Raw genomic sequence first — 26,555 nt, forward strand, 5'->3', positions numbered from 1 at the left:
CTCTCACACTATTATGTTAGATCCACTATGGACTGGACTTTCACACTATTATGTTACATCCACTATGGACTGGACTCTCACACTATTATGTTAGATCCACTATGGACTGGACTCTCACACTATTATGTTAGATCCACTATGGACTGGACTTTCACACTATTATGTTAGATCCACTATGGACTGGACTCTCACTATTATGTTAGATCCACTATGGACTGGACTCTCACTATTATGTTAGATCCACTATGGACTGGACTCTCACACTATTATGTTAGATCCACTACGGACTGGACTCTCACACTATTATGTTAGATCCACTATGGACTGGACTTTCACACTATTATGTTAGATCCACCATGGACAGGACTCTCACTATTATGTTAGATCCACTATGGACTGGACTCTCACTATTATGTTAGATCCACTATGGACTGGACTCTCACACTATTATGTTAGATCCACTATGGACTGGACTATCACACTATTATGTTAGATCCACTATGGACTGGACTCTCACAATATTATGCTAGATCCACTATGGACTGGACTCTCACACTATTATGTTAGATCCACTATGGACTGGACTTTCACACTATTATGTTACATCCACTATGGACTGGACTCTCACACTATTATGTTAGATCCACTATGGACTGGACTCTCACACTATTATGTTAGATCCACTATGGACTGGACTCTCACTATTATGTTAGATCCACTATGGACTGGACTCTCACACTATTATGTTAGCTCCACTATGGACTGGACTCTCACATTATTATGTTAGATCCGCTATGGACTGGACTCTCACACTATTATGTTAGATCCACTATGGACTGGACTCTCACACTATTATGTTAGATCCACTATGGACTGGACTCTCACAATATTATGCTAGATCCACTATGGACTGGACTCTCACACTATTATGTTAGATCCACTATGGACTGGACTTTCACACTATTATGTTACATCCACTATGGACTGGACTCTCACACTATTATGTTAGATCCACTATGGACTGGACTCTCACACTATTATGTTAGATCCACTATGGACTGGACTTTCACACTATTATGTTAGATCCACTATGGACTGGACTCTCACTATTATGTTAGATCCACTATGGACTGGACTCTCACTATTATGTTAGATCCACTATGGACTGGACTCTCACACTATTATGTTAGATCCACTATGGACTGGACTCTCACACTATTATGTTAGATCCACTATGGACTGGACTTTCACACTATTATGTTAGATCCACCATGGACAGGACTCTCACTATTATGTTAGATCCACTATGGACTGGACTCTCACTATTATGTTAGATCCACTATGGACTGGACTCTCACACTATTATGTTAGATCCACTATGGACTGGACTATCACACTATTATGTTAGATCCACTATGGACTGGACTCTCACAATATTATGCTAGATCCACTATGGACTGGACTCTCACACTATTATGTTAGATCCACTATGGACTGGACTTTCACACTATTATGTTACATCCACTATGGACTGGACTCTCACACTATTATGTTAGATCCACTATGGACTGGACTCTCACACTATTATGTTAGATCCACTATGGACTGGACTCTCACTATTATGTTAGATCCACTATGGACTGGACTCTCACACTATTATGTTAGCTCCACTATGGACTGGACTCTCACATTATTATGTTAGATCCGCTATGGACTGGACTCTCACACTATTATGTTAGATCCACTATGGACTGGACTCTCACACTATTATGTTAGATCCACTATGGACTGGACTCTCACAATATTATGCTAGATCCACTATGGACTGGACTCTCACACTATTATGTTAGATCCACTATGGACTGGACTTTCACACTATTATGTTACATCCACTATGGACTGGACTCTCACACTATTATGTTAGATCCACTATGGACTGGACTCTCACACTATTATGTTAGATCCACTATGGACTGGACTTTCACACTATTATGTTAGATCCACCATGGACAGGACTCTCACTATTATGTTAGATCCACTATGGACTGGACTCTCACTATTATGTTAGATCCACTATGGACTGGACTCTCACACTATTATGTTAGATCCACTATGGACTGGACTATCACACTATTACGGTATGTTAGATCCACTATGGACTGGACTCTCACAATATTATGCTAGATCCACTATGGACTGGACTCTCACACTATTATGTTAGATCCACTATGGACTGGACTTTCACACTATTATGTTACATCCACTATGGACTGGACTCTCACACTATTATGTTAGATCCACTATGGACTGGACTCTCACACTATTATGTTAGATCCACTATGGACTGGACTCTCACTATTATGTTAGATCCACTATGGACTGGACTCTCACACTATTATGTTAGATCCACTATGGACTGGACTCTCACATTATTATGTTAGATCCGCTATGGACTGGACTCTCACACTATTATGTTAGATCCACTATGGACTGGACTCTCACACTATTATGTTAGATCCACTATGGACTGGACTCTCACACTATTATTTTAGATCCACTATGGACTGGACTCTCCCACTATTATGTTAGATCCTTATGGACTGGACTTTCACACTATTATGTTAGATCCACTATGGACTGGACTCTCACTATTATGTTAGATCCACTATGGACTGGACTCTCCCTATTATGTTAGATCCACTGTGGACTGGACTCTCACACTATTATGTTAGATCCACTATGGACTGGACTATCACACTATTATGTTAGATCCACTATGGACTGAACTCTCACTATTATGTTAGATCCACTATGGACTGGACTCTCACACTATTATGTTAGATCCACTATGGACTGGACTCTCACACTATTATGTTAGATCCACTATGGACTGGACTCTCACTATTATGTTAGATCCACTATGGACTGGACTCTCACACTTCTATGTTAGATCCACTATGGACTGGACTCTCACACTATTATGTTAGATCCACTATGGACTGGACTTTCACACTATTATGTTAGATCCACCATGGACAGGACTCTCACTATTATGTTAGATCCACTATGGACTGGACTCTCACTATTATGTTAGATCCACTATGGACTGGACTCTCACACTATTATGTTAGATCCACTATGGACTGGACTATCACACTATTATGTTAGATCCACTATGGACTGGACTCTCACTATTATGTTAGATCCACTATGGACTGGACTCTCACACTATTATGTTAGATCCACTATGGACTGGACTCTCACATTATTATGTTAGATCCGCTATGGACTGGACTCTCACACTATTATGTTAGATCCACTATGGACTGGACTCTCACACTATTATGTTAGATCCACCATGGACTGGACTCTCACAATATTATGTTAGATCCACTATGGACTGGATTCTCACACTATTATGTTAGATCCACTATGGACTGGACTCTCACACTATTATGTTAGATCCACTATGGACTGGACTCTCACAATATTATGTTAGATCCACTATGGACTGGACTCTCACACTATTATGTTAGATCCACTATGGACTGGACTCTCACACTATTATGTTAGATCCACTATGGACTGGACTCTCACACTATTATGTTAGATCCACTATGGACTGGACTCTCACTATTATGTTAGATCCACTATGGACTGGACTCTCACACTATTATGTTAGATCCACCATGGACTGGACTCTCACTATTATGTTAGATCCACTATGGACTGGACTCTCACACTATTATGTTAGATCCACTATGGACTGGACTCTCACTATTATGTTAGATCCACTATGGACTGGACTCTCACACTATTATGTTAGATCCACCATGGACTGGACTCTCACTATTATGTTAGATCCACTATGGACTGGACTCCCACTATTATGTTAGATCCACTATGGACTGGACTCTCACTATTATGTTAGATCCACTATGGACTGGACTCTCACACTATTATGCTAGTTCCACTATGGACTGGACTATCTCACTATTATGTTAGATCCACTATGGACTGGACTCTCACACTATTATGTTAGATCCACTATGGACTGAACTCTCACTATTATGTTAGATCCACTATGGACTGGACTCTCACTATTATGTTAGATCCACTATGGACTGGACTCTCACAATATTATGTTAGATCCACTATGGACTGGACTCTCACACTATTATGCTAGTTCCACTGTGGACTGGACTATCTCACTATTATGTTAGATCCACTATGGACTGGACTCTCTCACTATTATGTTAGATCCACTATGGACTGGACTCTCACACTATTATGTTAGATCCACTATGGACTGGACTCTCACTATTATGTTAGATCCACTATGGACTGGACTCTCACACTATTATGTTAGATCCACCATGGACTGGACTCTCACTATTATGTTAGATCCACTATGGACTGGACTCTCACTATTATGTTAGATCCACTATGGACTGGACTCTCACTATTATGTTAGATCCACTATGGACTATACTCTCACTATTATGTTAGATCCACTATGGACTGGACTCTCACACTATTATGCTAGTTCCACTATGGACTGGACTATCTCACTATTATGTTAGATCCACTATGGACTGGACTCTCACACTATTATGTTAGATCCACTATGGACTGAACTCTCACTATTATGTTAGATCCACTATGGACTGGACTCTCACTATTATGTTAGATCCACTATGGACTGGACTCTCTCACTATTATGTTAGATCCACTATGGACTGGACTCTCTCACTATTATGTTAGATCCACTATGGACTGGACTCTCACTATTATGTTAGATCCACTATGGACTGGACTCTCACACTATTATGTTAGATCCACTATGGACTGGATTCTCACTATTATGTTAGATCCACTATGGACTGGACTCTCACACTATTATGTTAGATCCACTATGGACTGGATTCTCACTATTATGTTAGATCCACTATGGACTGGACTCTCACACTATTATGTTAGATCCACAATGGACTGGACTCTCACACTATTATGTTAGATCCACTATGGACTGGACTCTCACTATTATGTTGGATCCACTATGGACTGGACTCTCACACTATTATGTTAGATCCACTATGGACTGGACTCTCACTATTATGTTAGATCCACTATGGACTGGACTCTCACACTATTATGTTAGATCTACTATGGACTGGACTCTCACTATCATGTTAGATCCACTATGGACTGGACTCTCTCACTATTATGTTAGATCCATTATGGACTGGACTCTCACACTATTATGTTAGATCCACCATGGACTGGACTCTCACTATTATGTTAGATCCACTATGGACTGGACTCTCACTATTATGTTAGATCCACTATGGACTGGACTCTCACTATTATGTTAGATCCACTATGGACTGGACTCTCACACTATTATGTTAGATCCACTATGAACTGGACTATCTCACTATTATGTTAGATCCACTATGGACTGGACTCTCACTATTATGTTAGATCCACTATGGACTGGACTCTCACACTATTATGTTAGATCCACTATGGACTGGACTCTCACAATATAATGTTAGATCCACTATGGACTGGACTCTCACACTATTATGTTAGATCCACTATGGACTGGACTCTCACACTATTATGTTAGATCCACTATGGACTGGACTCTCACACTATTATGTTAGATCCACTATGGACTGGACTCTCACAATATTATGTTAGATCCACTATGGACTGGACTCTCACACTATTATGTTAGATCCACTATGGACTGGACTCTCACACTATTATGTTAGATCCACTATGGACTGGACTCTCACTATTATGTTAGATCCACTATGGACTGGACTCTCACTATTATGTTAGATCCACTATGGACTGGACTCTCACACTATTATGTTAGATCCACTATGGACTGGACTCTCACAATATTATGTTAGATCCACTATGGACTGGACTCTCACACTATTATGTTAGATCCACTATGGACTGGACTCTCACACTATTATGTTAGATCCACTATGGACTGGACTCTCACACTATTATGTTAGATCCACTATGGACTGGACTCTCACACTATTATGTTAGATCCACTATGGACTGGACTTTCACACTATTATGTTACATCCACTATGGACTGGACTCTCACACTATTATGTTAGGTCCACTATGGACTGGACTCTCACACTATTATGTTAGATCCACTATGGACTGGACTCTCACTATTATGTTAGATCCACTATGGACTGGACTCTCACAATATTATGTTAGATCCACTATGGACTGGATTCTCACACTATTATGTTAGATCCACTATGGACTGGACTCTCACACTATTATGTTAGATCTACTATGGACTGGACTCTCACACTATTATGTTAGATCTACTATGGACTGGACTCTCACACTATTATGTTAGATCCACTATGGACTGGACTCTCACTATTATGTTAGATCCACTATGGACTGGACTCTCACTATTATGTTAGATCCACTATGGACTGGACTCTCTCACTATTATGTTACATCCACTATGGACTGGACTCTCACAATATTATGTTAGATCCACTCGACGTCCATTGCAATAGTCGCCCAGAGGGGGGTCTCCACATCTGTGGTCCTCTCCACGGTTTCTCATTGTCATTACATTGGGTTGACTTTTTCCTTGCCCTGACGTTGGGATCTGAGCCGAGGATGTCGTTTGAGACACTGGTGATTTAGGGCTATATAAGAAGCATTGATTGATTGATTGATTGACACGCTGGCACTTACGCTGCATGCCACGAAGGACAGTGAGAAAATCTGAGGAAATATTCTGGCAGTGACTAGGCAGGAAGGGGCTGGGAACATGTTTGCAGTAGAGTTTCACATGATTGTCATTGATTGTTTGTACTTTGTGTACACTATCATCCACGTAACAACGTGCTATTAATACAGATGAAAAAACAACAACAACAACAACAATCGTGAAAGATTATTATTCAGTCAATGTACCCGTTTTTGTTTCCATACCGTCAACACGCAGCTAAAAGAGCGTACAGTGTAGTTATTTTTATGGTCGTCATTTCTCTCTTCAGCCGTGCTTCTGTTTCCACCTATCAGCTGGTCTTGGTTCAGGTGTTTGGTCTAGTTAGTGCCTAAGGTTCTTTGTTGTCGGTCTTGTATTTGCTAACATGTTTCTTTCTCTTCTCTTTGAACTTATCAAGGTTTTAAGAAGAGTCCATTGTCTTATTTGATGGACTGTTTTGTGTGTTTCAGGGGAAGCCGTACGTATTTGACAGAGTTCTCCCGCCCAACAGTGAGCAGCCGCAGGTGTACGAAATGTGCGCCCGCCACATCGTCAAAGGTGATGCACTAAACTACAGATGGACTTTCTGAATATATGTGCTTGATTGGTTGTCTATATACAAACCCCAAAAGCAAAGAAGTGGTCAGGTTGTGTAAATGGTAAATAAAAAAAGAATACAACAAATCGTTTTCAACTTATATTCAATTGAATAGACTGCAAAGACAAGATATTTCATGTTCACACTGAGAAACTTTTTGCAAATAATCATGAACTTAGAATTTAATGGCAGACACATTGCAACAAAGCTGTCAGAGGGGCATTTTTACCAGTGTGTTACATGGCCTTTCCTTTTAACAACACTCAGTAAAGTTTTGGGAACTGAGGAGACACATTTTTGAAGTGGAATTATTTCCCATTCTTGCTTGATGTACAGCTTAAGTTGTTCAACAGTCTCCCTTCTCATATTTTAGCCTTCACACATTTTCAATGGGAGACAGGTCTGGACTACAGGCAGGCCAGTCTAGTACCCACACTCTTTTACTATGAAGTCACGCTGTTGTAACACGTGGCTTGGCATTGTCTTGCTGAAATAAGCAGGGGCGTCCATGGTAACGTTGCTTGGATGGCAACATATGTTGCTCCAAAAGCTGTATGTACCTTTCAGCATTAATGGTGCCTTCACAGATGTGTAAGTTACCCATGTCTTGGGCACTAATACACCCCCATACCATCACACATGCTGCCTTTTACACTTTAACCCTAGAACAATCCGGATGGTTATTTTCCTCTTTGGTCCGGAGGACACCACGGCCACAGTTTCCAAAAACAATTTGAAATGTGGACTCGTCAAACCACAGAACACTTTTCCACTTTGTATCAGTCCATCTTAGATGAGCTCGGGCCCAGCGAAGCGTTTCTGGGTGTTGTTGATAAATGGCTTTGGCTTTGCATAGTAAGAGTTTTAACTTGCACTTACAGATGTAGCGACCAACTGTAGTTACTGACAGTGGTTTTCTGAAGTGTTCCTGAGCCCATGTGGTGATATCCTTTACACACTGATGTGGCTTTTTGATGCAGTACCGCCTGAGGGATCCAAGGTGCATAATATCATGGCTTACGTGCAGTGATTTCTCCAGATTCTCTGAACCTTTTGATGATATTACGGAGCGTAGATGGTGAAATCCCTAAATTCCTTGCAATAGCTGCTTGAGAAATGTTGTTCTTAAACAATTTGCTCAGGCATTTGTTGACAAAGTGGTGACCCTCGCCCCGTCCTTGTTTGTGAATGACTGAGCATTTCATGGAAGCTGCTTTTATACCCAATCATGGCACCCACCTGTTCCCAATTAGCCTGTTCACCTGTGGGATGTTCCAAATAAGTCTTTGATGAGCGTTCCTCAACATTCTCACTCTTTTTTGCCACTTGTGCCAGCTTTTTTTAAACATGTTGCAGGGATCAAATTCCAAATGAGCTAATATTTGCAAAAAAGAACAAAGTTTCCCGGTGTGAACATGAAATATCTTGTCTTTGCAGTCTATTCAATTGAATATTAGTTGAAAAGGATTTGTTGTATTCTCTTTTTATTTACCATTTTGGGGTTTTGTACATTCTCGAAGCACAGACTGACCAATCACGGAGCAGCACAAAACAAGCTCCGCTCCGATCTCAACACTTTCTTGCTGTATCTCAAGTCAATGACAATGTTGTCGTGTTTTTGCTATTTAAGAAGTGTTTTTTTCTTAAAAATGTGTGCTTGGGCCAACTTCCACACGTTACGAAGATGTTGGAGGCAAAATACCCTTCAATAGCCACCATCCAAAGGAATAATATGAACCCAAGCCATATAAATGCAAGCTATTTAAAATGTTGTCTGAAAAATCAACAGACAGTGTCTGTAACTCATTGAGAGCAAAGAGACTGTAAAGTTTGTTGAGGATCTGTAATTCAGAGCGAGTCGAGTCCTCATTCCTTTTCTATGATTCCCTGAGAGTCAAGTCTTTGTTCAGTATCTAACTCAGTGAGAGTCGAGTCTTTGTTCAGTATCTAACTCAGTGAGAGTCGAGTCTTTGTTCAGTATCTAACTCAGTGAGAGTCGAGTCTTTGTTCAGTATCTAACTCAGTGAGAGTCGAGTCTTTGTTCAGTATCTAACTCAGTGAGAGTCGAGTCTTTGTTCAGTATCTAACTCAGTGAGAGTCGAGTCTTTGTTCAGTATCTAACTCAGTGAGAGTCGAGTCTTTGTTCAGTATCTAACTCAGTGAGAGTGCAGTCCTCATTCATTTTCTATGACTCAGCGAGAGTCGAGTCTTTGCTCAGTATCTATGACTCAGTGAGAGTCGAGTCTTTGCTCAGTATCTATGACTCAGTGAGAGTCGAGTCTTCGCTCAGTATCTATGACTCAGTGAGAGTCGAGTCTTTGTTCATTTTCTATAATTTAGTGGGAGTCGAGTCCTCGTTCATTTTCTATGATTCAGTGAAAGTCGAGTCTTTACTCAGTATGTAATTCAGTGAGAATTGAGTCTTGGCTCAGTATCTATGAATCAGCGAGATTCGAGTCTTTGTTCATTTTCTATAATTTAGTGAGAGTCGAGTCCTTGTTCATTTTTTATGATTCAGTGAAAGTCGAGTCTTTATTCAGTATCTAATTCAGTGAGAATGGAGTCTTGGCTCAGTATATATGACTCAGCGAGAGTCAAGTCTTTGTTCATTTTCTATGATTCAGTGAGAGTCGAGTCTTTGTTCAGTATCTGATTCAGTGAGAGTCAAGTCTTTGTTCAGTGTCTGATTCAGTGAGAGTAGAGTCTTTGCTCAGTATCTGTGACTCAGCGAGAGTTGTTTGTCGAGTCATTGTTCCATTTCTATGATTCAGTGAGAATTAGGTCTTCATTCAGTATATGTAATTCAGTTAAAGTTGAGTTCAGTATCTATAATTCAGTGAGTCGAGTCTTCGCTGAGTATCTATGACTCAGTGAGAGTCGAGTCTTCGCTCAGTATGTAATTCAGTAAGAGTCAAGTCCTCGTTCATTTTCTATGATTCATGGAAAGCGGAGTCTTCACTCAGTATTTAATTCAGTGAGAGTCGAGTCTTTGCTCAGAGTATCTATGACTCAGTGAGAGTTGAGTCTTTGTTCATTTTCTATAATTTAGTGGGAGTCGAGTCCTTGTTCATTTTTTTATGATTCCGTGAAAGTCGAGTCTTTATTCAGTATCTAATTCAGTGAGAATGGAGTCTTGGCTCAGTATATATGACTCAGCGAGAGTCAAGTCTTTGTTCATTTTCTATGATTCAGTGAGAGTCGAGTCTTTGTTCAGTATCTGATTCAGTGAGAGTCGAGTCTTTGTTCAGTGTCTGATTCAGTGAGAGTGGAGTCTTTGCTCAGTATCTGTCACTCAGCGAGAGTTGTTTGTCGAGTCTTTGCTCCATTTCTATGATTCAGTGAGAATTAGTATATGTAATTCAGTTAAAGTTGAGTTCAGTATCTATAATTCAGTGAGTCGAGTCTTCGCGGAGTATCTATGACTCAGTGAGAGTCGAGTCTTCGCTCAGTAAGTAATTCAGTAAGAGTCAAGTCCTCGTTCATTTTCTATGATTGAATGAAAGCCGAGTCTTCGCTCGGTATCTAATTCAGTGAGAGTCGAGTCTTTGCTCAGTATCTATGACTCAGTGAGAGTCGAGTCTTTGTTCATTTTCTATAATTTAGTGGGAGTCGAGTCCTCGTTCATTTTCTATGATTCAGTGAAAGTAGAGTCTTTACTCAGTATGTAATTCAGTGAGAATTGAGTCTTGGCTCAGTATCTATGAATCAGCGAGATTCGAGTCTTTGTTCATTTTCTATAATTTAGTGAGAGTCGAGTCCTTGTTAATTTTTTATGATTCAGTGAAAGTCGAGTCTTTATTCAGTATCTAATTCCGTGAGAATGGAGCCTTGGCTCAGTATATATGACTCAGCGAGAGTCAAGTCTTTGTTCATTTTCTATGATTCAGTGAGAGTCGAGTCTTTCTTCAGTGTCTGATTCAGTGAGAGTCAAGTCTTTGTTCAGTGTCTGATTCAGTGAGAGTGGAGTCTTTGCTCAGTATCTGTGACTCAGCGAGAGTTGTTTGTCGAGTCATTGTTCCATTTCTATGATTCAGTGAGAATTAGGTCTTCATTCAGTATATGTAATTCAGTTAAAGTTGAGTTCAGTATCTATAATTCAGGGAGTCGAGTCTTCGCTGAGTATCTATGACTCAGTGAGAGTCGAGTCTTCGCTCAGTATGTAATTCAGTAAGAGTCAAGTCCTCGTTCATTTTCTATGATTCAATGAAAGCGGAGTCTTCACTCAGTATTTAATTCAGTGAGAGTCGAGTCTTTGCTCAGTATCTATGACTCAGTGAGAGTTGAGTCTTTGTTCATTTTCTATAACTTAGTGAGAGTCGAGTCCTTGTTAATTTTTTATGATTCAGTGAAAGTCAAGTCTTTATTCAGTATCTAATTCCGTGAGAATGGAGTCTTGGCTCAGTATATATGACTCAGCGAGAGTCAAGTCTTTGTTCATTTTCTATGATTCAGTGAGAGTCGAGTCTTTGTTCAGTATTTGATTCAGTGAGAGTCAAGTCTTTGTTCAGTGTCTGATTCAGTGAGAGTCGAGTCTTTGTTCAGTATCTGATTCAGTGAGAGTGGAGTCTTTGCTCAGTATCTGTGACTCAGCGAGAGTTGTTTGTCGAGTCTTTGTTCCATTTCTATGATTCAGTGAGAATTAGTATATGTAATTCAGTTAAAGTTGAGTTCAGTATCTATAATTCAGTGAGTCGAGTCTTCGCGGAGTATCTATGACTCAGTGAGAGTCGAGTCTTGGCTTAGCAAGTAATTCAGTAAGAGTCAAGTCCTCGTTCATTTTCTATGATTCAATGAAAGCCGAGTCTTCGCTCAGTATCTAATTCAGTGAGAGTGGAGTCTTTGCTCAGTATCTATGACTCAGTGAGAGTCGAGTCTTCGATCATTTTCTATAATTTAGTGGGAGTCGAGTCTACGGTCATTTTCTATGATTCAGTGAGAGTCAAGTCTATGTTCAGTATCTGTAACTCAGTGAGAGTCGAGTCGTCCTTCGGAATCTGTAATTCAATTAGAGTTGAGCAATCAGTATCTGTGATTCAGTGAGACTCGGGTCATTGTTCAGTATCTACAATTTGGTGAGGGTTGAGCCTTCTTCAGCATCTATGATTTAGTCAGAGTCGGGTCTTCGTTTAGTATCTGAAATTTGGTGAGAGTCGAGCCTCTTTCAGTATCTATGATTCAGTGAGAGCCAAGTCTTGGTTCAGTATCTATGACTCAGTGAGAGTCGAGTCTTCGTTAATTTTCTATAATTTAGTGGGAGTCGAGTCTACGTTCTTTCTATGATTCAGTGAGAGTCGAGTGTATGTTCAGAATCTGTAATTCAGTAAGAATTAAGTCTTTGTTCAGTACATGTAATTCAGTTAAAGTTGAGTCTTTGTAACTTAGTGAGAGTCCTTCACTATCTGTAATTCAGGGAGAGTCGTCATTTCAGTATCTGAAACTCTGTGACAGTTGAGTCGTCCTTCGGAATCTGTAATTCAGTTAGAGTTGAGCAATCAGTATCTGTGATTCAGTGAGACTCGGGTCATTGTTCAGTATCTACAATTTGGTAAGGGTTGAGCCTTCTTCAGCATCTATGATTTAGTGAGAGTCGGGTCTTCGTTTAGTATCTGAAATTTGGTGAGAGTAGAGCCTCCTTCAGTATCTATGATTCTGTGAGAGTCAAGTTTTCGTTAATTTTCTATAATTTAGTGGGAGTCGAGTCTACCTTCTTTCTATGATTCAGTGAGAGTCGAGTGTATGTTCAGAATCTGTAATTCAGTAAGAATTAAGTCTTTGTTCAGTACATGTAATTCAGTTAAAGTTGAGTCTTTGTAACTTAGTGAGAGTCCTTCACTATCTGTAATTCAGGGAGAGCCGTCATTTCAGTATCTGAAACTCTGTGAGAGTCGAGTCGTCCCTCGGAATCTGTAATTCAGTGAGGGTTGAGCAATATGTATCTGTGGTTCAGTGAGAGTCGGGTCATTGTTCAGTATCTATAATTTGGTGAGGGTTGAGCCTTCTTCAGCATCTATGATTTAGTGAGAGTCAGGTCTTCGTTCAGTGTCTGAAATTTGGTGAGAGTCGAGCCTCCTTCAGTATCTATGAGGGGACCGCAGATGCAACCCTGGGCGACCGGTGCAATGGACGTCGAGTGGATCTAGCATAATATTGTGAAAGTCCAGTCCATAGTGGATCTAGCATATTATTGTGAGAGTCCAGTCCATAGTAGATCTAACATAATAGTGTGAGAGTCCAGTCCATAGTGGATCTAACATAATAGTGTGACAGTCCAGTCCATAGTGGATATAACATAATAGTGTGAGAGTCCAGTCCATAGTGGAGCTAACATAATATTGTGAGAGTCCAGTCCATAGTGGATCTAACATAATAGTGTGAGAGTCCAGTCCATAGTGGATCTAACATAATAGTGAGAGTCCAGTCCATAGTGGATCTAACATAATAGTGAGAGTCCAGTCCATAGTGGATCTAACATAATAGTGTGAGAGTCCAGTCCATAGTGGATCTAACATAATAGTGTGAGAGTCCAGTCCATAGTGGATCTAACATAATAGTGTGAGAGTCCAGTCCATAGTGGATCTAACATAATAGTGAGAGTCCAGTCCATAGTGGATCTAACATAATAGTGTGAGAGTCCAGTCCATAGTGGATCTAACATAATAGTGAGAGTCCAGTCCATAGTGGATCTAACATAATAGTGAGAGTCCAGTCCATAGTGGATCTAACATAAGTGTGAGAGTCCAGTCCATAGTGGATCTAACATAATAGTGAGAGTCCAGTCCATAGTGGATCTAACATAATAGTGAGAGTCCAGTCCATAGTGGATCTAACATAATAGTGAGAGTCCAGTCCATAGTGGATCTAACATAATAGTGTGAGAGTCCAGTCCATAGTGGATCTAACATAATAGTGTGAGAGTCCAGTCCATAGTGGATCTAACATAATAGTGTGAGAGTCCAGTCCATAGTGGATCTAACATAATAGTGTGAGAGTCCAGTCCATAGTGGATCTAACATAATAGTGAGAGTCCAGTCCATAGTGGAGCTAACATAATATTGTGAGAGTCCAGTCCATAGTGGATCTAACATAATAGTGAGAGTCCAGTCCAAAGTGGATCTAACATAATAGTGAGAGTCCAGTCCATAGTGGATCTAACATAATAGTGAGAGTCCAGTCCATAGTGGATCTAACATAATAGTGAGAGTCCAGTCCATAGTGGATCTAACATAATAGTAAGAGTCCAGTCCATAGTGGATCTAACATAATAGTAAGAGTCCAGTCCATAGTGGATCTAACATAATAGTGAGAGTCCAGTCCATAGTGGATCTAACATAATAGTGAGAGTCCAGTCCATAGTGGATCTAACATAGTCGTGAGAGTCCAGTCCATAGTGGGGCCAGCAGGAGATCATCTTGAGTGGAGACAGGTCAGCAGTGCAGAGACGTCCCCAACTGATGCACAGATGAGTGGTCCACCCCGGGTCTCGACCCAAGACAGCTAGCGCTTCATCTGCGATCACCGAATCTGTGTCCCCCCTCTCCAAAAACAAAGACTGTGTCTGAAAAGGAGCAGGAAAACACAAAACTACAGTATATGATGTCTGATTGTTTTTTTCCTAAACCTAAACATATTTGCAGAATGTTTGATATGTAATTATATGATTTGTATTTATTATTGATTAAAGGGGAACATTATCACCAGACCTATGTAAGCGTCAATATATACCTTGATGTTGCAGAAAAAAGACCATACGATGACCAAGAAGAACGCGGAGTTGGAATATAATTACAACATTTTATGTACATATTTATATACAGATTTGAACAATTAGTGATTCACTGAAATATATTTATTAATTGTGGTTCTTACAAAAAATATATCTTATAAAATATAAAAGCTATAATGTCTCTTAAAGCTCTGCCCCTTTAATTAGTGAATACTAAATAATTTAACTTTAGCCTACTACTACAACCATATTATTTACCAGCAACATGAAGTGAAACAGAGGCAGAGGTGTCCTGCCACAGTCAGTCAACCTCCTCCTCCTCCTCCTGCTGAACAGGTCGCACCTGTGGTCCGGACTGTAGGCCTACCTCCTCTCCAAGTCCAGCCCTTTTCGGCCGTTGAAAATATTTTTCTATACTCATCTGTGTGAAGGAGTGAACATCCAACATTAGAATTTATTACCAACGAGCAGAAGCGCTCTATGTACAGTGCCGTCTAACCAGCAGCTCAACACATGCAGGGTTCAACGTTAAGGTTTTTTTCTACTTGCCCGACTTCTCAAATCTACTTGCCCCAATATTTTTACTTGTCCTGCCTAGGTTTTTTTCTGGCTGTGTAGTGCTCATGGCTTATATCTTACTAGAATCCTTCCCGTTGACTATTTACAACACTACACAGTATTTATTATTATTATTATTATCTATAATTACATTTAAATGGCATTGCATACATGTAAAATTAAATGCTATTTCACATTATTTGACCAGTAGCAGTTACACTCATCTGAACAGGTCAACCACCTGTTTAAAGCCCAATCACAGTTGAAATCTTGAAATGAAGGGCCTTTAATGGCCAAAACATTAACCCGGACAACATTTTAACAGCTGGTTGGCTCAGATTTGATTCTTTTCATTGCATTCACATGCTGCAGTGGACAGTGGACAATTTAGCTTCAGTCCATGTGTGTTTATTGACAACAGGGTTATAACCTGGACACGTTAGCTCGTCGGTATGAAAACAGGTGACCGAGTCAAACAGCGGCGGTGTTAATGAAGCAGCGTCAGGCGAAACCGTCAGTGAAACGCTCGGTGAAATCGCGGATTAACATTAAATATATGACGAGCCGCGAGCGATGCAGCTATAACCTATCTACCTATAACACCTGTAAAAATGAAGCAATGCTACCACGCTAGCAAGCGTTAGCTAGCCGGCTATGAGCCACCAAGCTGCTAACTATCGCCAAAAGGCACCATTTAAGTTTTTTCCCCATGGCATCCTGGATCAAGGCTTTCAGCAGCTTTTGGACGTTTGAGGTAGAAACGTAGGAAGCGCCATCATTATGAAAAGTAGTCGGCGAGTATTTTGGTCCCGTCCGTCCGTCCCTCTTCTTCTTCTTCTTCTTCTTCTGGCCCACCAGGTGAGTTAAGTGCTATTGGCGGAGTTACAATGCATACCGCCACCTACTGCACCGGAGGTGTAACTACAAGCAACATTCACAGACAGTCCCATTGCTTTTATGAGCGGTCGAGCGAGTCAAAAGCCGAAAAATCCATTTGTGGCGGACATAATTCTTTCGTGGCGGGCCGCCACAAATAAATGAATGTGTGGGAAACACTGGATAGGTTGATTGGCAACACTAAATGGGCCCTAGTGTGTGAATGTTGTCTGTCTATCTGTGTTGGCCCTGCGATGAGGTGGCGACTTGTCCAGGGTGTACCCCGCCTTCTGCCCGATTGTAGCTGAGATAGGCTCCAGCGCCCCCCGCGACCCCAAAGGGAATAAGCGGTAGAAAATGGATGGATGGATGGATAAAGGGGAACATTATCACCAGACCTATGTAAGCGTCAATATATACCTTGATGTTGCAGAAAAAAGACCATATATATTTTTAACCGATTTCCGAACTCTAAATGGGTGAATTTTGGCGAATTAAACGCCTTTCTAATATTCGCTCTCGGAGCGATGACGTCACAACGTGACGTCACATCGGGAAGCAATCCGCCATTTTCTCAAACACCGAGTCAAATCAGCTCTGTTATTTTCCGTTTTTTCGACTGTTTTCCGTACCTTGGAGACATCATGCCTCGTCGGTGTGTTGTCGGAGGGTGTAACAACACCAACAGGGACGGATTCAAGTTGCACCAGTGGCCCAAAGATGCCAAAGTGGCAAGAAATTGGACCTTTGTTCCGCACACTTTACCGACGAAAGCTATGCTACGACAGAGATGGCAAGAATGTGTGGATATCCTGCGACACTCAAAACCGATGCATTTCCAACCATAAAGTCAAAGAAAACTGCCGCCAGACCCCCATTGAATCTGCCGGAGTGTGTGAGCAATTCAGGGACAAAGGACCTCGGTAGCATGGCAAGCAATGGCGGCAGTTTGTTCCCGCAGACGAGCGAGCTAAACCCCCTGGATGTCTTGGCTCACACCGTCAAGAGAAGAATATCGACCCTAGCTTCCCTGGCCTGCTGACATCAACTCCAAAACTGGACAGATCAGCTTTCAGGAAAAGAGCGCGGATGAGGGTATGTCTACAGAATATATTAATTGATGAAAATTGGGCTGTCTGCACTCTCAAAGTGCATGTTGTTGCCAAATGTATTTCATATGCTGTAAACCTAGTTCATAGTTGTTAGTTTCCTTTAATGCCAAACAAACACATACCAATCGTTGGTTAGAAGGCGATCGCCGAATTCGTCCTCGCTTTCTCCCGTGTCGCTGGCTGTCGTGCCGTTTTCGTCGGTTTCGCTTGCATACGGTTCAAACCGATATGGCTCAATAGCTTCAGTTTCTTCTTCAATTTGGTTTTCGCTACCTGCCTCCACACTACAACCATCCGTTTCAATACATGCGTAATCTGTTGAATCGCTTAAGCCGCTGAAAATCCGAGTCTGAATCCGAGCTAATGTCGCTATAGCTTGCTGTTCTTTCCACCATGTTTGTTTGTGTTGGCTTCACTATGTGACGTCACAGGAAAATGGACGGGTGTATATAACGATGATTAAAATCAGGCACTTTGAAGCTTTTTTTAGGGATATTGCGTGATGGGTAAAATATTGAAAAAAACGTATAATAATAAGCCACTGGGAACTGATTTTTAATGGTTTTAACCCTTCTGAAATTGTGATAATGTTCCCCTTTAACTACAAAATACAGGATGTCCTCACATGGCAGAATGACATAATCGTGTGTTTCAGATGTGTTGGGCGGCTACAACGGAACCATCTTTGCGTACGGTCAAACGTCATCAGGAAAAACGCACACGATGGAGGTGAGTTGGACATCACATTCGTTTTTTTGGTGGGTTCCTAAAAACCTCTCCTTGTTCAAGGGTCAACTACACGACTGCCGGCTGATGGGGATCATTCCCCGCATCGCCACAGACATCTTTGACCACATCTACTCCATGAACGAGAACCTGGAATTCCATATCAAGGTGACTTGAACGCCACGCAGCCGATATTTGGTATATGAAACATGCTAACTGTTATCATGCTACCGTTTGCACACATGCTATATGTTAGCATTTTAATGTAAGCGTGCTAACGTTCTAGGCTAGCTTTGTAGCTCATTGACACTCGGCGCCATCTTCAAAGTATGATGGCTTCCAGCGACCCCCGGCCAGAGGTACAGGGAACAGAGAGCAGGCCCATCAAAATTTCCGAGGGAATTTTATAGTTCTCTATAAAATATGTTTTCACGTTATTATCTTCATTGGATTTACATTATTAACACGTTACTAACACAAACCAAGCTACAATTACAAAAAATAGTAACATAAAACTAGCCACCCTTTGAAGACAATTACATATTTTCAACGCATTAATAAAAATAGAAAAATGATTTTAGGTGCACAATAAATATGATAGAAATCCATTTTTGTTTGGGTCTTTCTTACAAACTACCGTATTTTCCGCACTATTAGCCGCACCTAAAAACCACAAATTTACTCAAAAGCTGACAGTGCGGCTTTTAACTCGGTGCGCTTTATATATGGATAAATATTAAGATTCATTTTCATAAAGTTTCGGTCTCGCAACTTCGGTAAACAGCCGCCATCTTTTTTCCCGGTAGAACAGGAAGCGCTTCTTCTTCTACGCAAGCAACCGCCAAGGTAAGCACCCGCCCCCATAGAACAGGAAGCGCTTCTTCTTCTACTGTAAGCAACCACCCGCCCCCGTAGAAGAAGAAAAAGCGCGCGGATATCACCGTACGTTTCATTTCCTTTGTGTGTTTACATCTGTAAAGACCACAAAATGGCTCCTACAAAGCGACAAGGATCCGGGTCATGAAAAGACGCAATCTCTCCATCCGCACACGGATTACTATTTCACAGCAACTGATATTCCTGTGAACCGCACTGTGGATACAACGGGAGCACGTACGGTGAATATTCGCACCACAGGGAATGAGAAGTCATCCTTCACTGTGGTTCTAGCTTGCCATGCTAATGGCCAGAAACTTCCACCCATGGTGATATTCAAAAGGAAGACCTTGCCAAAAGAGACCTTTCCAGCCGGCGTCATCATAAAAGCTAACTCGAAGGGATGGATGAAGAAAAGATGAGCGAGTGGTTAAGGTAAGTTTAAGTTTACGCGAAGAGGCCGGATGTTGATATACGTATGTTTGTGATTGCACATTTGCGTACATTTTGGGAGTGAACAGAGTTGTTAGAACGCTGGTTTTTAATATATTATTAAAGTTTGACTGACCTATCTGACTGTTTTTTTGACATTCCTTTAGCGCAGTTAGATGCGGCTTACAACACGGGGCGGCTTATAGGTGGACAAAGTTTTGAAATATGCCGTTCATTGAAGGCGCGGCTTTTAACCCAGGGCGCCTTATGGTGCGGAAAATACGGTACTCTTAAATGTACATGAAAATATACATACAAATGAGATGAAAAAAATATATTCTTAATAATAATAATGAATCTGTATGAGTGTTTAAATGTCACTGTTGGATCTACAGGTCTCTTATTTTGAAATCTATTTGGATAAAATCCGAGACTTGCTGGATGGTAAGCAAAACACACTTTGAAAAGTATATGCATGAAGTAAAAAAAAGTGTTCATGCATGAATGACAACATACAATTAGACAATTATATGCATGAAGTAAAAGAATATACTTTGAAACAGGATTCATATGGCCCCATTTCTGGGTAGATCTCGTGTGGGGGGTGTAATCATTTTGCAGTGCAGTCTGCTGAAAACGATGGAAAGCGTCACTCTACATAGCAACTAATGCTGTAGTCAAAGTTGGAATTGCCACAAAACACAATTTAAGATATTCCACACTCTACTGCCAATCGGCGGCTGAAGTGGATAGTACACCCCCCCGATTTGTCACATTTCATGTGTCAGGTAAACCGTGACGAATGGGGCCATTTGAATCCCCTTCTTACTGTACATGCATGAAAAACAAAATGTACTTTGGAACACATATACATGAAACACAACATGTACTTTGGAACATATTTGCTTGAAACATAAAATGTACTTTGGAACATATTTGCTTGAAACACAAAATGTACTTTGGAACATATTTGCATGAAATACCAAATGTATTTTGGAACATATTTTATGAAACACAAAATGTACTTTGGAACATATTTCATGAAATACAAAATGTACTTTGGAACATATTTGCATTAACTACTAAATATACTTTAAATCATACATGCATTAACTACAAAATGTACTTTGGAACATATTTGCATGAAATACTTAAATATATTTTAAATCTTACAGGCATGAAATACAAAATGTACTTTGAAACACATGCTGTATACATGAAATACAAAATGAATGAGACCGTTTGGTTGTAGTATGCTTTTTAACAAGAAAACACAGGTAATGAATATTGTATGACAAACACTACAATAGAACGGAGTACAAAAAACTGCAGTAATGTAACAATACTGTGGTACGTGTACTACTATTGGTACGCAGGCTCCATCTAGTGGTTCGCCAAAGAATCACTTGATTAAAGTAGTGTTTTTTTTCCCTCAATATTCACAGTGTTACTGTTCAAACTGTGGGGAATGTTACATGTTAAATATATTTAACAGTAAGAGTGTTTATTTATGCAACGACAACAGAGGCTTCACTACACGTCTCGTGGCCTGTCCCCAGACCGTGGCACAATAAGACACATGTCAACTTGTGCAGCTTGAACAGATAAACTGGCAGTTTATACGTCTTTTTATAATATGGCCATCACATTTTAGCTGCGGGTCCAAAATAACACCCAAATATTTCAATTCCTTTACCTGCTCTATTTTATTTTGATTAATGTTGACCTGAATTTCATTTAATGAGTGTTTTTCTTCAGAGATAAACTGTTTTGCTTTCTGCTCCGCCGCTCCCAGTGTGTGGAACACTCTCCCTTGACCACCTGAGGGCACAACAGACTGTGGATGCTTTTAAAAAAAGGCTTAAAAACCCTTCTTTTTAGATATACAGGTGAAAGCCAGTAAATTAGAATATTTTGAAAAACTTGATTTATTTCACTAATTGCATTCAAAAGGTGTAACTTGTACATTATATTTATTCATTGCACACAGACTGATGCATTCAAATGTTTATTTCATTTAATTTTGATGATTTGAAGTGGCAACAAATGAAAATCCAAAATTCCGTGTGTCACAAAATTAGAATATTACTTAAGGCTAATACAAAAAAGGGATTTTTAGAAATGTTGGCCAACTGAAAAGTATGAAAATGAAAAATATGAGCATGTACAATACTCAATACTTGGTTGGAGCTCCTTTTGCCTCAATTACTGCGTTAATGCGGTGTGGCATGGAGTCGATGAGTTTCTGGCACTGCTCAGGTGTTATGAGAGCCCAGGTTGCTCTGATAGTGGCCTTCAACTCTTCTGTGTTTTTGGGTCTGGCATTCTGCATCTTCCTTTTCACAATACCCCACAGATTTTCTATGGGGCTAAGGTCAGGGGAGTTGGCGGGCCAATTTAGAACAGAAATACCATGGTCCGTAAACCAGGCACGGGTAGATTTTGCGCTGTGTGCAGGCGCCAAGTCCTGTTGGAACTTGAAATCTCCATCTCCATAGAACAGGTCAGCAGCAGGAAGCATGAAGTGCTCTAAAACTTGCTGGTAGACGGCTGCGTTGACCCTGGATCTCTGGAAACAGAGTGGACCGACACCAGCAGATGACATGGCACCCCAAACCATCACTGATGGTGGAAACTTTACACTAGACTTCAGGCAACGTGGATCCTGTGCCTCTCCTGTCTTCCTCCAGACTCTGGGACCTCGATTTCCAAAGGAAATGCAAAATTTGCATGGTTGGGTGATGGTTTGGGGTGCCATGTCATCTGCTGGTGTCGGTCCACTCTGTTTCCTGAGATCCAGGGTCAACGCAGCCGTCTACCAGCAAGTTTTAGAGCACTTCATGCTTCCTGCTGCTGACCTGCTCTATGGAGATGGAGATTTCAAGTTCCAACAGGACTTGGCGCCTGCACACAGCGCAAAATCTACCTGTGCCTGGTTTACGGACCATGGTATTTCTGTTCTAAATTGGCCCGCCAACTCCCCTGACCTTAGCCCCATAGAAAATCTGTGGGGTATTGTGAAAAGGAAGATGCAGAATGCCAGACCCAAAAACGCAGAAGAGTTGAAGGCCACTATCAGAGCAACCTGGGCTCTCATAACACCTGAGCAGTGCCAGAAACTCATCGACTCCATGCCACGCCGCATTAACGCAGTAATTGAGGCAAAAGGAGCTCCAACCAAGTATTGAGTATTGTACATGCTCATATTTTTCATTTTCATACTTTTCAGTTGGCCAACATTTCTAAAAATCCCTTTTTTGTATTAGCCTTAAGTAATATTCTAATTTTGTGACACACGGAATTTTGGATTTTCATTTGTTGCCACTTCAAATCATCAAAATTAAATGAAATAAACATTTGAATGCATCAGTCTGTGTGCAATGAATAAATATAATGTACAAGTTATACCTTTTGAATGCAATTACTGAAATAAATCAAGTTTTTCAAAATATTCTAATTTACTGGCTTTTACCTGTATGTGTGCTAGTTCTAGCTATTAGGCTGTTCTAGTTTTTTTATTTTTTACTTATTATTATTTTGTTGTAATTTAGGATTAAATCGTTATTTTGAAGCCATGTTGATATTTCTGTTGAATATCTCTGAAGTCCGTTGAGGAGTGTCTTGTATCATCTGCACACATTTGGCAGATTTTGCAAATATTGGGAAGATCATTTACTGAAAAGCAGCGGGCCCAAAATAGATCCTTGTGGCACACCCAAATCCAGTGGCGAGCCGTACATTTCACACCGAGGCCTTCAGTGAGGTCCTACTTTAATAAATACCTCTCTAAATACCATCATTAATGTCACCACATGAAATATTATACAGAAACACATTTGCGCACTACTGTGTACTGATGCACCTCAACAGTGTACAAAACAGGCAGGTTTAAAAATCAATAAACCTGCATCAACAATTAAAACACATCCCTACTGTGGTACTGTCAAAATGTAAATAATTGAAAAAAACACATTAAATGTCCATGCATCCATCCATCTTCTTCCGGTCGGGTCGCGGGGGCAGCAGCCTAAGCAGGGAAGCCCAGACTTCCCTCTCCCCAGCCACTTGGTCCAGCTCCTCTCGGGGGATCCCGAGGCGTTCCCAGGCCAGCCGGGAGAGATAATAATAATAATTATTATTATTATTGTTCACGAGTGGGGGAAGAGTGGATCGTGACTATGGGTGGTGAGCCCATTGGAGGGGGGACCCACGTTGCCTCTTCGGGCTCGCCATCGTGCCCCACCTCCGGGCCTGGCTCCAGAGGGGGGCCCCGATGACCCGTGTCCGGGCGAGGGAAATCTGGGTCCTTTGTTTGTATTTTTCATGGAGGTCTTCGAGCTGCTCTTTGTCTGATCCCTCACGTAGGACCAGTTTGTCTTGGGAGACCCTACCAGGGGGCATAAAGCCTCCGGACAACATAGCTCCTGGGATCATTGGGACACGCAAACTCCTCTACCAAGATAAGGTGGCAGCTCATTGAGAGGAGCCAGATCAGGTGGTTCGGGCATCTGGTCAGGATGCCACCCGAACGCCTCCCTAGGAAGGTGTTTCGGGCACATCCGACCGATAGGAGGCCACGGGGAAGACCCAGGACACGCTGGGAAGACTATGTCTCCCGGCTGGCCTGGGAACGCCTCGGGATCCCCCGGGAGGAGCTGGACCAAGTGGCTGGGGAGAGGGAAGTCTGGGCTTCCCTGCTTAAGCTGCTGCCCCCGCGACCCGACCTCGGATAAGCGGAAGAAGATGGATGGATGGATGGATAATGGATTACATTTTATATCGTGCTTTTCTATTGTTAGATACTCAAAGCGCTCACAGAGAAGTGGGAACCCATCATTCACTCACACCTGGTGGTGGTAAGCTACATTTGTAGCCACAGCTGCCCTGGGGTAGACTGACGGAAGCGTGGCTGCCAGTTTGTGCCTACGGCCCCTCCGTTCATTCATTCACCAGTGTGAGCGGTGAAGTGTCCTGCCCAAGGACACAACGGCAGCGATTTGGATGTCAAGAGGCGGGGAGCAAACCTGCAACCCTCAGGTTTCTGGCACGGCCGCTCTACCCACTACGCCATACCGCGTAGTGAGTAGAGTGGAGATAGTCTTCCCAACGTGTCCTGGGTATTCCCCGTGGCCTCCTACCGGTCGGACATGCCCTAAACACCTCCCTAGGGAGATGTTCAGGTGGCATCCTGACCAGATGCCCAAACCACCTGATCTGGCTCCTCTCGATGAGCTGCCACCTTATCTTGGTAGCGTGTCCCAATGATCCCAGGAGCTATGTTGTCCGGAGGCTTAATGCCCCCCGGTAGGGTCTCCCAAGACAAACTGGTCCTACGTGAGGGATCAGACAAAGAGCAGCTCGAAGACCTCCATGAAAAATACAAACAAAGGACCCAGATTTCCCTCGCCCGGACACGGGTCATCGGGGCCCCTTTCTGGAGCCAGGCCCGGAGGTGGGGCACGATGGCGAGCCCGAAGAGGCAACGTGGGTCCCCCCTCCAATGGGCTCACCACCCATAGCAGGGGCCATAGAGGTCGGGTGCAATGTGAGCTGGGCGGAAGCCGAAGGCAATGCATTTGGCGATCCGATCCTCGACTACATAAGCTAGCTCTTGGAACGTGAGAAAACAAATAAATAAAACATTTGAACTCACAATTTGCAGCACCCATCAGAAGCCGTAAGCCAGTGGTACCGCTCGTAGTCGCTTGATTCGATTGGAAGTGGCGGACAAACCTTTTCCTCACCAGCCGGGAGTCGGCTGACCCTTCCTGAAAATGGCTTATATCTGCAATCTAATCAACGTTTTGCTCTCTTTCGGCCATTGTGGGTTAAAAAAGTAGCTATATCCGCTAACGGTCCCGGGTGTGGCTCGGCCGCGGCTCACACCAGTGAGTATCCAATCACAGGACGTGTAAATGTCACGTTCAAGGTGAGGCCAGCTAGAAGGCCTTACTGACAACTGGTGATCTGATTGGCTATGGCAATGATCTATCAACTGTATGTGCCCGTTCACTTACAATGCACACACATTGTTGATTCTGAAGGCAGATTTGGCACAGCATGGCAACATAAGCGAGCTGAATTCTGATTGGATACTGTGGAGGGGGCGTGGCCTGCGGGTGCATGGATGACACAGGTGCGCCTTGTTAGCTAATCACCTGTCGCCTTTATTAGGAGCAGCCGTGATGAAACGAGGGGGGTAGTTGGAGGTGCTGCTGAATGACACTGTGCTGAAAAGCAAAATACTTTGCACCATTGGATAAAAATAAAACGGTGATATATCTTGAATTCCTGGCAGTCTGTGGTGGTCTGGTGAGGGCAACCTCTTCAATTGGCGCCCAATGTGGGGCTCGAAGGCACGACCCCGAGATTAAGAGTCTCATGCTCTACCGACTGAGCTAACCGGGCCCACCTGTGCCATCTACGCACCTGTCACTGTCTTCGAGGCCGGTCCTGACACACCCTGTTCCGCGGCAGGCCCGCAGGCCACGCCCCCCCCTCCACAGATACAAACTAAAGGAGCATAATATAACATGAAGAGAATATGAATACTTGTACATATTTAGGAAAAGTCAATTAAAAATGACTTAGTGTACATGAAACATATGTTTATTATTGTAATTTAGTCCTTAAATCAAATAGAGAACATACTAGACAACTTGTCTTTTAGTAGTAAGTAATCAAACAAAGACTCCTAATTAGTCCATGCAGTAACATATTGTGTCATTTATACACCTTTTATTTTGTACACATTATGAGGGACAAACTGTAAAAACATATTATTAATCTACTTGTTCATTTACTGTTAATTTCTGCCTATTTTCTGTTTTAACATGTTCTATCTACACTTCTGTTAAAATGTAATAATCACTTGTTCTCCCT

At 41.8% G+C, this 26,555-nt stretch overlaps 1 protein-coding gene across 2 annotated transcripts in view; it reads left to right on the forward strand.

The window, feature by feature from the left end:
* LOC133613895 (kinesin heavy chain-like) overlaps positions 1–26,555 on the forward strand; it is an 84,628-nt gene that overhangs the window by 1,119 nt on the left and 56,954 nt on the right. The window contains exons 2-5 of one of the 2 annotated variants that reach the window (XM_061971788.2): positions 7,243–7,330; positions 18,295–18,368; positions 18,429–18,533; positions 20,069–20,117. In XM_061971788.2, the coding sequence (XP_061827772.1) occupies positions 7,243–7,330; positions 18,295–18,368; positions 18,429–18,533; positions 20,069–20,117 (316 nt within the window). Of the gene's footprint in view, positions 1–7,242; positions 7,331–18,294; positions 18,369–18,428; positions 18,534–20,068; positions 20,118–26,555 lie in introns of those variants that run through there. The other variant, XM_061971789.1, reaches the window with a different exon arrangement.

This window comes from Nerophis lumbriciformis, linkage group LG13, assembly GCF_033978685.3.
Source record: "Nerophis lumbriciformis linkage group LG13, RoL_Nlum_v2.1, whole genome shotgun sequence".
Lineage (NCBI taxonomy): Eukaryota > Metazoa > Chordata > Actinopteri > Syngnathiformes > Syngnathidae > Nerophis > Nerophis lumbriciformis.